General features: G+C 49.9%; 1 protein-coding gene across 1 annotated transcript; it reads right to left on the bottom strand.

The window, feature by feature from the left end:
- Window positions 1-3,318: 3,318 nt before the first annotated feature.
- Window positions 3,319-14,213, bottom strand: LOC111150930 (chromosome unknown C1orf116 homolog). The gene is made up of 4 exons (XM_022508620.1): window positions 14,107-14,213; window positions 8,960-9,146; window positions 6,334-6,511; window positions 3,319-4,862 (listed from the first exon to the last, which is right to left on the bottom strand). Exons 2-4 carry the CDS (start codon window positions 9,062-9,064, stop codon window positions 3,319-3,321), a joined length of 1,827 nt encoding a protein of 608 aa, XP_022364328.1. The 5' UTR covers window positions 9,065-9,146; window positions 14,107-14,213.
- Window positions 14,214-15,500: the final 1,287 nt, after the last annotated feature.

Below are 15,500 nucleotides of genomic sequence, written 5' to 3'. Positions count from 1 at the left end.
AGGAAGAAATAAGATGCAGAGGACAATACTATCATTTATCGAGTATCTATAGTATATCAAGCACTGAGTTTTACATATTTTATGTCACTTATTCACCTCAATGATATTGAAAGGGTGGTATTATTATCCTCATTTTACAGATAAGAACTCCAAGGTCTGGAAAGTTAGAGCGCCAGCCCCAGGGTTCCCAAATTGGCAAGTGATAGAAGTCAAATTGAGCCCAGATCTATATGCTTTATAGTCACTCACATGAGGAAAAGAGCATGGCTCCTCAGATTCTGAGTTGGACATGATTTCTCCTGCTCGTCCCACTGGTCTCCACCTTCTCTAGTCTGTGAGTTTCACCTTTTGACAGTATGACTCTCCTCCTCCTACACATATGATCACGGATCAGGGATGGAGTGGTTCGTCTTCCATGCTCATACAGATTGTAGATCTTAAATCTTCAGCTCAAGCTTTAACTCATAACATCAAGTAGGGTGTGCTCTCCCCTTCTTCACCTGCCCTTTCTTCCATGGAATTAATACCTTCTTTTGTACACGTGTGCAAAGTCAGGTTTCAAGGCGGCCTCTGGCAGACCATACTTCCCATGATGGAGAGAGGCACCTGCGACGTGACTGGGCCCCTCCCCTGACTTCTGTGTAGGCTAGCGCTTGGCCCCTCCACACCAGGACAGGGTACAGCACCCCCAGCGTAATACAAGAGGGGTGATTCAGCTGTCAACACACTTAAGGGCACAGATCCCACCAGGCCAGGCTGAGAAGCCAGCTCCCCTCTTGGTAGATAGTGTGTTCCCAGTAGCCTCAAGACTGCAGCAGGCTAGAGCAGAGTTACAAGGCCAAGTGGTAGTAGAGCTGTCACACAGGTTTTTGAAATCAAAGGAATGACCTTTACAAACTTCCATCCAAAATCAAGAAGGGACACACACAACAGTGAGCCCACTCTTGCCTCCACCTCACTGGTCGAAGCTGAAAGAAGAGCGGTCCTCCATGGAGAAATGAGGCTGGATAAAACTCCTCCCGTGGGTCTAGCCTCACCTTCAGGATGGCAGATGTCCCTCTTCAAAATGAGGACGGCTGGGTTTGGGTTGATATCCTATTCTTGAATCGCAAAGACTATCCTAAGAGTCAGACACGCCCTCTAGAGGGTTAAGGACCTGGGGAAGCAGGAAGGGAATTGCTCAGGGAACGGGCATGTCACCAGCTGAGGTATGTTTGTTGGAGACGTTACCTTTACCTGGGAGTAAGGATTTAAGAGGAGAAACTCACCCACCTGGGTTGATGCGAGGGCCCCCAGTTTCCTACCATGTCTTACTTTATGGGTAGCACCGAGTTTCCCTATCAATCAAGCAATAAAAAAAAAAAAAATAAAGTGATCGTTCCTAGGTCCTCCTGAAATACGCACATGAAACAGTTGAACCCAACACAGCATGTGTCAAACAGTCCTCCAGAAGGGGGCCTTCTCTCTCTGGGGGAGTCTGTAATAAAGAATGGCTTGGCCAGTTCTGCGAGTCCCTATCAGCTCTGACAGACCCGGTCCTGACCCAGGGCCAGGGAAGCCGCAGGATTTTGGGTGTGTGTGTGGGTGAGAGTGTATACAGAAACCGTCACACCCACACCCCACATACCATGACAGGGTGGAGCCATTTGTTGTCTGTACCTTAATCTTTTCATCATTTTCAGAAATACTATGCTTTGACAATGCTCGGTCCCTAAGGACGCAGCCCAGAAATGCTCAGCCGACCTAATAGACACCTTTCCAATAACAGTTCCCCTTATCTGCCCCTCATATCTGGGGATCCTACCTCCCAACCACAGCCACGAATGATATTTATTTCCTTAGGGGAAGCAGGGGTCATGTCTAGCTCTGTCTGATTTCCAAGCGTGTATCCACAAGCCCATACCACCCACTCCTATTACCTACCCTTTCTTGGCATTTTGCCATGTTGCACAACGTGGTCAGGGAATTAGGGTTCTAGTAAGTTATTAAAGTGCTACTTTCCAAAGACATCGTAGAAAAAACAACACTCAGTATGGTCTTGAACAATGTTTAATCTCTGATGTTTGAGAAGACACTTCAGGATCTTGAAGGGCCTGAGGGTTGAGCCTTTGACAGTGACCACAGATCCTGAGGGTGCCACGTGAGAGAGGCGGCACGCAGCGTGGAATGAGAAGCCGGGGACCCCACTCTGTTACTGCATGGTAGAGTGACCACGGATAAGCTGCTTGCCTTCCCCAACAGTGTGGGACAGGAGAAGCTCATCCTAAGATTCCTCCCAGCTCTGATAGTCTGTGAATAACTTGCAAAGAATGTACTGGGTTGCCTTCCTATAGAAACGGAAAAAAAACTACATGCAGTAGTCAGTAGCAGGGATAAAGGCCTCAGATAGCTCTTCGGAATTTCTCAAGATTCAGGGCTTAGACTCCCGTCTCTGCACTGGCCCAGCCCTGGGGTCAGTCCTGTGTGGGCTGAGGTAGGGAGCAGGAGATCAGGAATGGCAGAGTCAGGGACCACCACTCGGTTTACGCTTCCAAATTCGTCAAGCCCACAGACCAGGATAGTCCTTGGTAGAAGCGTGCTGGGTGGTCACTTGTCCTGCCTTCTCAGGCCAACCAGAGCTCTCCCACTCCCAGTCCTCAGAGAGTTTTAGTTACAGGGATGTGCCCTGTCCCTGGGACTGGGGACAGTGAGAAGGGGACAGTGAGGACAGTGACTGTCACTGGGGACAGTGACGAACCTGCTCCTCCAAGCCACTGTCCAGAAGTTCAGAAGCGAGAGAGGGATCCCGCAAGGTAAACCAGTCCCTTTCCATACCAGGATTCCGGCAGACCCACATTTCATAAGACCCTGCATTTGCCTAATGTCGCTGGCACAGCCATGGTCTCATCTGCCTTTTTTTCTCAGGCTTAGCCACCCTGTCCCCTCAGTTCTGGCTGGGCTGAACTCTCCCCGGGGTAAGACAATCTCCAATACAAGCAGAACTCTGAGCAATGACTCCTTGTGTCGTATAAATAGCTTCAGTGATATATATATATAGCCTATAGTACACACGCACGCACGCGCGGGTGCACACACACACTCTGTCTCGTGGAAATCATCTTCGGGATGATTTGGGCAGGCACTCACTGGCACAATCACTCTGAATATAAACGTATGTGTGTGTCTGGAATCCCATCTCTCCCTGCCCTTTGCCTCAGAGAGAGGAGCGCACTGGAGGGAAGCCTGCTCGTGCCCAAGCTCCGAGCTGTTGTGGGGGAAAGGCCCCGAGCCTCCTCCTGTTTGGCAGGGATGAGGCGGGGGCTGTGGGGTGGCTGGCGACTACTCCTTCAACAGTCCCAGCTTCTTCAGAGCTTCCCTTCTGTGCTCATTGGGGACGCCTTTTGGGGAGATCCTGACACTGACATAGGGGGGTCGAGGCAGCTTGTCAGGGCTCTGTCCTTGGTAGGGCAGGTGCCTGCTGCTCTGCTCCTGCTCCTGATTGGCCAGCTTGCCCACCTGGATGCCTGCAAAGTCCTTCCCCGTGCCCAGGGAGGCAGGGCGGGGCCGTGAGTTACGTAAGACATTAGGAGACATCTTGTCCAAGAAGGAGCCTTTGCCCAGAGAGGTGCTGGTTTGGGGGCTGGGGTCTTTCTCAGCCGAGAGGTAGCTGCTCAGCCCCACGCCCGAGCGCTCCAGAGTGTTGGACTTGAAGTTCATCTGTCTCAGGCCCGGGATGTTGCTCTCCTGGAGAGTCAGCCCTGAGTCTGACTTTGGCTGAGTCAGGGGCTTACTTACCCCCGGGGCCTTAGGGATAGGAATTGGCACAGATTTGGCCGCTGGAACCTTCCCTGGAGTGGGTTCCTGGGCTTGAATCCATCCTTTGCCTGGAGGAGACCCCTGAGCTGGAGTGGGAGTCGGAGCTTTCCCCGGGGTGGTTCCCCGCGGCGGAGCTGGGGCTGGAGCCTTTCCTCCAGCAGGTGCGGCGGCTCTGCCCTGAGCTGGAACTGCAGGCCGAACTGGTGCTGGAGTCGGAAGGGGGGCCTGGAGCCAGGTGGAGCTGGTGCGTTTACTTAAGTGGGAGCTGGGCTCGTCCTGGTCTTGGGGTAGCCCCAGCTTCTCAAGTGCTTCTCGGCGTGCCTTCTTCTGCTCCTGCAGTGAGGACGGGGCCAGGCCCGGGTCTCCAGGGCCGGCCTCGGTGTGGCGGGCCAGCCAGTTCTGGGGCTCGCTGTGGAAACTGCTGCGACTGCTTTTCAGAACGATATTGGGGGGCAGTTTCCGGGGCTTAGAGGCTGTGAGGGGGGCCAGGTGGGCACCGGGGTCCCCCCCTGATGGGACGGGAGCATCTTCAGCTCTCATATTCTGAGACGAGGTGGAGGTGGCTGGAGGAGGCCTAAGCTGTCCTGGGCCCCCTGTTGAGCCTTCCTCATTGGCTTTTTGGGACATGGCCTCTGAGGAAGTCTCCTTGCTCTCCTGGGGGCTGAGTGACGTGTGGGTCTGCTGCCCGGGCCCTGTGGGCAGGCAGCCTCGCTCCTGCCGCTCGGGCTGGGTGTCCCGGAAAGCCTCTGGTGGAGGGATGGGCACTGTGTCCAGGGCTGAAGCAGGTGGCTGGGGGCTGGCCAGAGCCTGGCTGGGCTCACTGCTTTGGCTGACCTGCTCTGTCTCAGGCTCCGGGACAAGGCCTTCCACTGCCCCCGGGCTGTGGCTATGAGTCTGAGTGGTGCTTTTCCTGAGGTTCTGGTTGATGCTGATGTGGATATTTCTGGGAAGGCTATAGGACCCAGACCTGAGGCCCAGGTCTTGGAGCTCAGGAAGATAGGTTGAGCTGGGCTGAGTCCCTCTCCTTGGCTCTGTTTCTTGCTGAATGATCTTCTCCCCTGGATATCCTGCAAGGGGGCAGGAGAAGAGGCAAAGAAGAGTGGACAGAGGTGAGAACCCTGTTGCCCCCTGAAAAACAAATGCTTCCTGAACTCTGATCTCCACTTAGCAATGGGTTTTGTTTTTTGTTGGTTCTTTGCTTTTAAAGGGGCCTCACTGTTGCCTGGATATCATTTAGACCAACAGATGTACACCAGCGGATTCCCTACAACCATGAATTCGTTTCTCATGATGGTTGCAGAAAGAGCAGCCTCACGTAACTCCATGTCCTTGCCTTGAGCTCTTCCTAACTGTCTACAGAGAGAGCAGGATTAGAAAGGGAGTCAGGACAGCCCCTCCAACTATCCTGAGGCTCCCGGGTCACTGAGTCCAGGGGAAGCACTGAACGTGAATGGCAGTAACAGCTGATGTGGTTTGTCCAGACCTCTGCCTTCCTCCACCTTCAGTTTCTTTCTTTTTTTTTTTTTCTTTTTTCAGATTTTATTTATTTATTTGAGATAGGGGAGGGGGTAGGGGAGAGAACATGTGCCGGGGGAGCGGCAGAGGGAGAGGGAGAAGTAGACTCCCCACAGAGCAGGGAGCCCTATGTAGGGTTCCATCCCAGGACCCTGGGATCACGACCTGAGCGGAAGGCAGATGCTTAACTGGCTGAGCCACCCACGGGCCCCCACCTTCAATTTCTATAAGCACCTGAATGATTCTGTGACACCACAGCTGTCCCCATACCAGAGAGTGACATGGGCTCTTTCCTTCCAGCAAGCTAGGCAAGTGCATCAGGCCCCCTGGGCCAGGGAATCAGTCTCAGCGGGCAGAGAAGTCCTTGCCCCCATTTCCTGTTCTATCTCCACAGAGGGTCTAACACATTGTCAATCGGTATTTGCTAAATGAATGAATATGTGGTTGTGGTCCCAATACCAGTGGGGCTGTCCTCAGGAGTAAAGTGCCCCCCTCATTCTGAGACAGTCATGGCCACACTTGCGTGCCATCCTGTCCCCCTTTCTACGGAGCCTCAATACCACTGGCTTTCCACTCTTGCGCAAGAGCCTTGAGGTACCACCCACTGAAGTTAAGGGAGGGCTTCCTCTTATCTCTTGCAACCTGATCCTCCTGGGTCATCCCGATTAGGTCTCCAGGCTCGCTTAGTGTCCCCAGAGCCACCACCCACCCCTCCCAGAATCCCTCCCCCACCTCTGTGGTCATGTCTCTTTAGAATTTCTCTGTGAGAGAATGGGAGCTGGCCAAACCCTTTTCCCTCCCAGGCCTCTGATACTTCATAGAGAGACAGACAGCTGGCTTGTCCTCAGTCCCTCCTCCTCTCCAGGGCAAGACCTTAATTCTAGCCAGGAGAGCGGAAAGGAGTGCTGTTGTCCTTCCGCCCGTGACCCTTAGAGCAGAGGGCAAATAAGGTGCAAAGCAGCCGTAAAGATGTACTGGTTTTCTGGATTTGCGAAAGGTGTCACCCCAGAAGGTCTCTCTTACCCTGGGGAGCAGGCTGGGTTATGGGCAGAGCTCGGGGGCCTTGGGGAGCTGTGTCTTGCTCAGACTCGTCAGTAGACAGTCCGCTGTCAGCCTCAGTGTCCAGTGAGCCGATGGTCTCCTCCAGGAAGAGCAGACACTCTTTCTCTTCAGCGGACAGGAAGTCGTAGCTGCCGTCACTCTGGAATGAGGCGTGGAGAACAGAGAGGGAGAGGGAACTGTGAGAGGCAGCTCCACAGAAACTGGTGGGGCTGAGAACCACCCTGCGTCCTGAAGGAATGCTGAAGAGCTGGAAACCTTTCTGAGAGGCTTCTCCGCAAACCTGTGGGCATTGCTTTCTGAAACTGCAGGCACGGACCGGGCAGAGGCTGCCGAGCTGTTGGCCCGCGAGTTCCCAGTGCTAGGCAGCCAGATGGCAACTGACCTTTTTTGCCCAGTCCTGCGTGGAAAGCTTAGAGGAATAGATCCCAGGTTCTAATTCCAATTCCTCTGTGTGAACTATGTCAAGCATTTCACTTTCTATGTCTCCGATTTAGCTCTAAATTATATGGACAACATAATGATCTGACCTTAAACTTGACGGTATCGTTTTTAACTTTCCAAAGGACTTTTGCATACTCCATCTGGTATGTCAAGGACAGCAGGAGGACAAAAAAGAAACTGCAGCCAACCACTGGCTGTCAGGCCAATGGGAACAGTGGTATGACTAGCCACAGATACATTTACTAAATAATTTACTCTTGACTTTGAAATGCATTTCATACAGGATTTTTTTTCCTTTGTGTATTTACTTTCTTGATGGCATTTGGCTCTGGCTAACATTCAAGTAAGTGTGCATTTCTTAAGCAAATATTAACTTGAAGCGGGGAGGGTAGAGAAACTGGATGGGTATGGGAGGAGGAGAAAGCAACTTAGTGTGAAATATCAAGAAGCTATTAAAGTAAATAATTGTCATGATGAAAAAGCACATAGGGGTATTTGGAAATAAGTGTTATGGCCATTTTAAATGGTTATTGCTTATGTTCTACAAGGCTGGCAAGATCCAAAGAAGAGTCGCTCTATGAAGTTGAAGGTTGAAGGGAAAACCAGAAGGGAAATGGAAATGTGAGAAATTTGGCTTGAGTCCCTTCCTGGCATGAATCTCAAATCTCTTCCTAATATTTGAGATACTTCAGAGTTATATATTTCCAGACCCAGTCAGATGGCCAGGGAAGATTTCGAGACAGCCCTAAATACATCCTGGGAGATGGTTGTTAGAACAACACTACCAGTTCCCAGAGCTCCTTAAAGAGCCATTGTCGGTTGGCAAAAACTAGGCTTACATATCATAGGAAGCCCCAGGTATAGCCTTTGGAAGCCCTGAAGTCAATTCCAAGGGTTCCCTGAACAAAATCTTCTTCATTGCCCTTTTCTTCCTAAAATAGCCTTGCCAAAGATTAGCCAACTCTGAATTTCTCCTTTGTGGATGAAGCACTTTGAAAACCTATAATCCCTGCCACATTCTGTGTCCGGTGGTATGGAACTGCCCATACTGGCCTCAGCCTAACAGAAACAGAAAGAGGTCTCTGGGGTCTTATCTTCTCAGGTCAAAAAGAAATGATATACAGGCTGTCTGCACTTTGGATTGCGTGTGTGTGTGTGCGCGCGCGTGTGTGTGCGCTGCTTTCTCTATTCGATTTTTACATACCAAAACTCACAGACTATATTAACCATCCTTGACATTTGGGAGAGATCCTTATAATCCTTTAATTTCCAAGTAGCTCTATAGGATATAAAGCAATAGCGTATAAATTCTCAAGGTTACTATGTATGTGATGAACACCAAGAACCAAAGAATGCCTACGTTCGGACGTTCGGCGGACTTGACTCTTTCACAGCAGCCTTAGAGCAACTGAGATTTAAATTCAGTTGCTGTACTACATGTACTATATGTGCTACATGTAATACATGGCATGTACTACATGCCACTCTCTGTTAAACACGATGACTTTGGAAGATTTGGAATCTCTGCTCATGGAGACAGGCTGTTTCTTTTCCACACAGAGGCACGTGCTATGCGCTGTCTGTGCCTGTCCTGTACTCTTCCAGAGGACCCTATGAATTCGCTGTTTACATTATCCCCACCCTAAAACCGAGGAGACTCAAGTTTACAGAAATTAAGTAATTTGCCCAAGGCCATTTGGCTTCTAGTGGAGAATTCAGACCTGCTTGGCTCCAGAACCCAGGCTCCTAAGTACTCTGTTCTCTTTGATCTTCACAGAAGGAATGCGGCTTGCTTGCTGCCGGAGACTTCGGGAACACCAGCGCTCGGGGATCTACCGTCCATCCTTTCCACCGGGACCTCTGATCACGGGCCCTCGCTCTCACCTCACCTTAGCCCCCAATGAATGAAACCTGGGAGCAAGTCTCATCTGCCCTCCTGCTCTCTGGGGGCGGTCCCACTCTATTCTCTAGAAAACCCAGAGTGACTCAGAGGCACAAATGCTCAGGGGTGTGATTCACGCCCTGATGAGGAAGATGAAAGCTGAGGAGCAGTGAGGCTGGCGGGCGGTGGGCAGGGCAGGGCAGGGGCGGGGCAGGCGTGCAGAGAGCAGCAGGACTGAGGGTACAGCAGGACTGAGGTACGTACAGATCCAGAGCGGGTGGACGTGGTGCTCATGATGCTGTCACAGCTGCTGATGCGGGTCACGGGTTCTGAGCCAGGCCCCGCCGGCCACAGCTCGCTCTGGGGCATCGCCCGAAGCAAGGTGCGGGGGGGCGGTGAAAGGGGCTCCCAGAGGGGAAGCGAAGGGAAGTGGAGAATGTCCCAAGCTGGCCTGAAAAGACAAGAATCAAAGCCACGTGTGAGCCGAGCTGAGGCTCTCTGTCAAGGCTCTGCCCAGGCCCTGGAGCAGCGTGACGGCGGGGATGCCCAGCAAGCATAGCGCTGGAAGGGGCCGTGCACAGGGGTCCCCCAAACCTCCCAGCCTGCGTGGAAGGACATAGAACCGGGCTCGCACTCATGCAGAAGGGCGGCGTTAGCGGAGGTGGGGTGGAGAGGGCGGGGTGGCAGGGAGGAGTAGTCTGGTCAGAGAGGAAATTCTATCCCTTCTCCTAGTGGCCTTCTTTCTCTCAATCTGGGGGCTTAACCTACATTTCCATGACTACAAACAATACAGAGTAAGGGGCCCATAGCATGGGTTCTGGAGCTAGTCAGATCTGGATTCAAATCCCACTTCCACCATGGCCAGTTATGGGACTTGAGGCCAATTACTCTTCTACCCCGTTTTTCCCATTAAATTGGGTGAATGTAGGGTTAATGAGAACAGCACAGCTTAGTTGGTAGTAAATGCTCATTTAATGAATAAGATAAGATCTGCTACTGTTCTTATAATAAGAGAAAGACAAGATCCACCTAGGATCAAAATGAATTGAAGTCAGGCAAGAGTTTAGAGAAGAAGGGTTTGGGTTAAGTGGGAGAGAAGGAACAGGGTCCTCAATTGTACCAACCACATAGGGTTGTCAGAAACATGTACCAATAGACTCCACATAAAACACATTGTGCAGTAGCAGTTAGCTGTCATCCAAGCCAACACCATCAACATCAGCCCCCACTCCCACCCCAACCACGGCCACCATCAATCACCTCCCTAGGCCGGGGGGGCACACACATGACCCCAGAGGCTGATACAAAGCCAGTTTCCCTCTTGCGAGCCACCCCTCTGATGTTGTGCTAATTTCCAGTGAGGTTCCCTAACCTTTGTCAAATGAACAAGAGAAACGGCCTACATAGCTTCCTCCTGACTCCAACTCGCAGGGGCAAATAAGTTTCCAGTTCACTGTACCAATAGTAATAGCAAAGGAAGGCAGTACCATCTTCCTTCTGAAAATCTCAAGGTCTGGAAAGGTCCCAGGTGACTCTCTTATGTTAAAATGAAATCCTGGAAGAACTAAGTTTAAAAGACGGTTGCAAGGTCAAGTCGAGAATATGCGGAGAGCTAGAATTGAAATCCAGTTTGTCTGGTTCTGAATCCATATTTTTCCATGACACCATGCTATATTTTCAACTACCTTTCCTACCCTCCCAATCGTAGGTAAAATGTCCTAGCAGTAACGTGTTCTGTTTGAGATCTTGGGACCTGGGGTTTGGATTCTGGGGAGCTTGTCCCTTCAGCTTCTTCCAACAATTGCTTCCAGTGCCAAGTCAGGTTTGGGCTGTGCTGGGTGAATCAGCCTGCCAGCCCTGTAGAGCCGATAAGCACGCGGCCTCATGGTACTCCTCTCCTGCTTTGGAGGAGGCCGGCAAGTGGGGCAGGTAGGGAGGGGCAGGACAATGGGGAAAGAAGAGGAAAATATCCCAGTGAGCCAGATGCATGGAGTTCATAAATATCCAGACCCTCTCAGGAGTTAGAGACAGGACCAGAGGGGACAGAGACACCAAAGAAGCTCAGTGACAAATCAACATTGGGTAGGGCAGTCCTTCAGTTTACTCATGAGGTTACTTTCCCAACCTTAGAACTCCAAAGAAACAGAAACATGAGAAATCATGTGGATGGAGTGCATTCACCTCAGCTATCCACTCCATTCATGACTGTCTAGATCCAGAAGGTACACATTCTTAACATTCTGTAGGGCTGAGGTCCTTACAGCCAAAGAGGTCCATTGCTCATAAGCCTAGGCACACAGAAGGCACTCAAAAAATGCTGGACAAATGACTATTGAGTTAAGCTGTTGGAAGGCCTCCTTTTTTTTCTTTTTTTCTTTCTTTTTTTTTTTTTTACTTTTACCCTATTACTATAAAGTCTTTCCTATGTATTTTATTTCCCTGAGGATATATGGCTCAATGGAATTGGGCCAATGCTTCAGTTAAACTAACATTTATGAGCACCTAGGAGGCATGGAACAAGCAAAAATAATAAGGCAAGGGCATTGTTTCCAAGCTGCCAGTGTAAATCCAAGGGTATAGTTTTTGGCTCTAGTTCTCTTAAAAAGTTTCTGTACAATTGTAATTATTAATTATTAATACTGTACTTAATACAGTAATTATTGATGCTGTATTAATCACTGTAGTTAATATCATATTCTCTGTGAATGGGTGACCAGATGTTGCCTCTTCCTTTCAGAAACAGTTCCTACCCTTGTTCTTCTAAGTACTCTTCGGACTGTACGGTAGCTTGCTAGCTTCTCCTTCCTCCCTGGGCAACCTGTCACACTCACAATTTCGGGACTAAGTAGCTGGAAGTAACTCAAGTAGCTGGAAGAGAGAGAAACAGCATGAACAGCGCTGCTTCAGAAACACACAGCCCAGTATAGCTTACAAAGTGCTTTCAGACATGCTGCTGAGATCTTCAGAAGAGCCTGATAATCGAGGCAAGATGTGATACTTTCTTTTTTGACCGATGAGAAATCTGGAGCTCTTTCCACTTCCCCTTCCACAGGGAAGCAGGGGATGACCTCTCACGGCCTAGATAGGACGCCTCTGGGTCCAGCCCTTCCTGGACTCGAGAGAGCCATGTACCTAAAGAAGGGTCATCAGCCACCCCTGACTAAACACTAAAAGCTCGAAGATCACCCTTCTCTTTCTACTTCACACCTTAAACCCTTGAAATCATCTGATTCTGCTTTATGCTTCCAGGCCAGCTGTATGTCCCCACAATAGATGTTTCCAGAGTAAACAAATGACAACAAATGTCACTGAAGATTGTGTCATCGGGCACTGGGGCCCCTGCAGAGCTGAATCTGAACCTCAACCAAGGCCAAATGAGCCCTAAGGTGCTTGTGTCTTGTCTCCAGGCCTCATTTTCTGATCCAAAGAGCCAGAACCCCAAGAGTCTCCTCTCTACACCCCACCCACTTTGGCCAGACCTGGATGCTGCATTTCCTTCTACCAACTTTACAACCTTGAAACTTGGGGACTGTCTCAGAGCAGCCATTGAAACCTGAGGTATTCCTACCTGATAAGAAGTCTGAGAAACAAGAAAAACACTCAAGGTGAGAGTTTAATTATCTTTTAACCCTTGACCTCTTTGGGGGATTGGAGGGGAGGAGAAAATGGGTTATGAAATAGGCATAGCCTATAGCCAGGGCCATCCGTGCCAAAGCACATTAAACATTAACTACTCCGCTGAAACCAGCCAAGTCTTGGAGGAGAGTAAATAGAGAGCATGTGGGGTTCTGGCATGGGTGGGGGTGCATGGGGTTCCAGCCCCATTCCTCTTTGGCTTCTCTGTATCTTCTAAACAGGCCCAAGGCCCCCTTGTCACCCTCCTTCTGTGAGCCCTCCCCCATATCTCTCAAGAGCTCAACTTCTCTCCGCACTAGTCAAAGAGTTGTCCTTTTTTTTCTCAGACCATGTGCTTGCTGACTATCCAGAAATATGCCTCCAGCTGGGGAACATCTGAAGAAAACTGCCAGGAGGACTAAAAGCTGCACTGCGTGTATATGCTTCTCCATGAGCACATGGCCAACTTTCTGAGTGTGTTTAGTCAAAGTTATAATCTTCTATTTCACAGGTGGGTTTGAGGCAAAGGCTCGGTGGACCTATCTTCTGCACAGAAGAGCTTTGCTAACACTCCAGATTATCTTATCTCTGACAAGTTCACCATCAATGGCAGCCTTCACTCAGTGAGTTTGGTGGGCTGGTTCTGTGGTTTGGGCTCAACTCAAACCAAAAGCTCCAGCTACCAGGACTAGGAAACCCAGCACACTGGCTCGAGGCTGGCAGGTGCCAGGCCCCGGGAGCCTGGCATGGGGGTCTTCCCACTTCGCTCTTTCCTGCAGTAGGAGGAAAAGAGACGCAGTTAGGGACCGGAACGTTAACTCCTCCCTGCCCAAGGTGGATCGTGGAGAGCTGACTTGCTACTCTGAATTGACTTCGACATCCAGCTTCCTTGTGCCGATAACCTGCCACGCACGCTGTTGGCGGCGACTCCCGGAAGAAAACAAAGCCAAGCCACCACGGCAGTCTGGTTCTCCTCTCTGTGGGCTCTGCCACCCTACTTTGGCCCGAGCCCCACTGAGAACGCCCACCAGTTTCAAGGACTACTGTGAAATATTAATGTCGGTGGGCTCCTGGCACAGCCCAGCGAGCGGCTTCCGGTTTGCCAGTCTCTGTGTCTAATAGCAGGCAGAGTCAGAACATTAACTGAGTTGAATCCAAATAAACTCAGCTTTGCACCTAGATTATCCGTGGGTTTTCCAGAGATGAACTGGTAGTCTGAGGTGGGGTTTTCTGAGCCTCACATCGCCTTACAAACAGCCTTACATGCTTGTCCGAAGAGAGCTCTGTTGTCACGGTACCATTACTGAACACACACATACACTGCACCCTTTATTTAAATAAAAATAGACATTGAGTTGATAAAGCCAGGGGGAAATGTCCTGTTAGAAATGGAATGGAGAAACTAAGGCACTTTTCTTTCCTGGGAGAGCCCCCATTTTGACTCCCTGCACTCTATTCTTTTCCAAGAATCACGACTCAATTTCAATTGCTCAGAGATGGAAATTTCCAAAACAAGCCTATTGTATTTTCGTGTTGACTGCAAAATGTGCTTATCCAACTGAAATAGGCAGATGAAAAAAATATGCATCCCAGCCCTGGTCTCCACAAAATCATTCCAGTCTTAAGAAGCTATCAGCCTGCTCTGATCCCAGACTGGACGTACAGAGTTGAGGAACAGAGAGGAAAGCCCCCTGGCTGGGGTGCACAGGGCTCCCCACAACCCTGTGGCTCTCACTTCCCACAAAGCACCCCTTCCTGCTGAAGCATAAGCAATAGTTGGTTAGTGATTAACTCACCTTCACTGGGTGAGGGGCTGAAGAGAGGAAAGAAATACCCTTTTATTTCAAAGGGCAGAGACGGAGACACAGACTGCTTCCCCTGCCTTCCTCTGTTTTCTTCTTTTGACCTCCTCCAGACTTACCTGGACAGGTAAATGCTTCATCTGTGCTGCCCCACCCCACCCTGCCACTGACTCACAGCCAATCCCAGCCTTCCCTCCCTACTTCTCATTCCAGCTGTTTCTGCGGGGAGGGCGGGGGAAGGGAATGGGCAGGGCGGGGCTGCCCTCAGGGAGCCAATCATCTCTTGCCCTCCCCTTCCCCGTTAGAGCCAATTAAAAAAAAAAAAAAAGAAAAAGGAAAGCTGGAAGGTGAACACACACTTTTGGGTTCAGACTGGAAGACGAGAGTTGGCAGGGAAGGAGTAGGCAAAAGATATTATTTTTTTATTTTCAATATAAAGAAACACAGACAGGCAGTGAGCTTTTCTTTGTGTCTTTTTGAAACTTGATTCTCTACCTAGAGCGGCTTTCCTTTACTTGGAGGTTAAGTGGTCTCCCGAATTTTCCGAGTTAAAATCCGCTGTGGCCGGTTTAGCTTTTCTGGCTGTTCAGAAGCACTTTCACCGTCAAGCCTTTTCCTATCAGCTCTTACGGCTGACACCTCCACTCAGGACTGCTAGAAAAGGTGTCTGAGCTTGCTGGAGCTGAGACACCCTTGCCCCACTGCTCGGCAATGACCTTCTTAACCTCATTTATTTCTGGGGGGCATGAAACCATTGTCTCCCCCAAGGGGCCCCTGTGTTGATGAGAAAGTGACTGGACAGCCTTGGGGGAGGGAACATGGATGCTGTCATTTGGGTCTCTGGTCTCTTTTAGCTGTTCCTAGAAGGTAGCAATGAATATGAAGACATAAAAACAAAATAAGGTTCCAACTGTGTAGCCAACTTTCTCTTTCCATAGGCAGACAAACAACCAGAAGAGAATAGGGAGAAGGGAGTAGGTGGAAGAAATCACTGCTTTCAGGGAAAAAACCTCCCTCCAGGTATGGAGGCCACTTTTACCACATAGGACTTTTGCCTGGAAGCTGGTTTTTCCTGGATAGAGGTTATCCTTGATACCAAAAGGGCAGGAAGAAAAGTAAAAATCAAAGCAGATAATAATCGCCAACATTTATTGAGCTCTTGCTATGTACCAGGTATTATGCTGTGCTAAGCATTTTCATGCAACATTTCACTTAATCTTTATTTCAACTTCAAAAGGCAGGCACTAATAATATATAAATTTTATGGGAGGTGAAATAACTTGGAGAAGATCACTAGCTGGGAGGTAACAGAGCAGGGATTTAGATTCAGGCAGCATGACATCAAGCTTGCCGTGCATGGGTATGATGCTAGTCTGCCTCTATTTTGG

The sequence above is a fragment of the Enhydra lutris genome, unplaced genomic scaffold (assembly GCF_002288905.1).
Source record: "Enhydra lutris kenyoni isolate GAN:26980312 unplaced genomic scaffold, ASM228890v2 scaffoldscaffold25, whole genome shotgun sequence".
Classification (NCBI taxonomy): Eukaryota; Metazoa; Chordata; class Mammalia; order Carnivora; family Mustelidae; genus Enhydra; species Enhydra lutris.
Note: the sequence above shows the minus strand (reverse complement) of the source record. Positions and strands in the feature narration are given on the sequence as shown.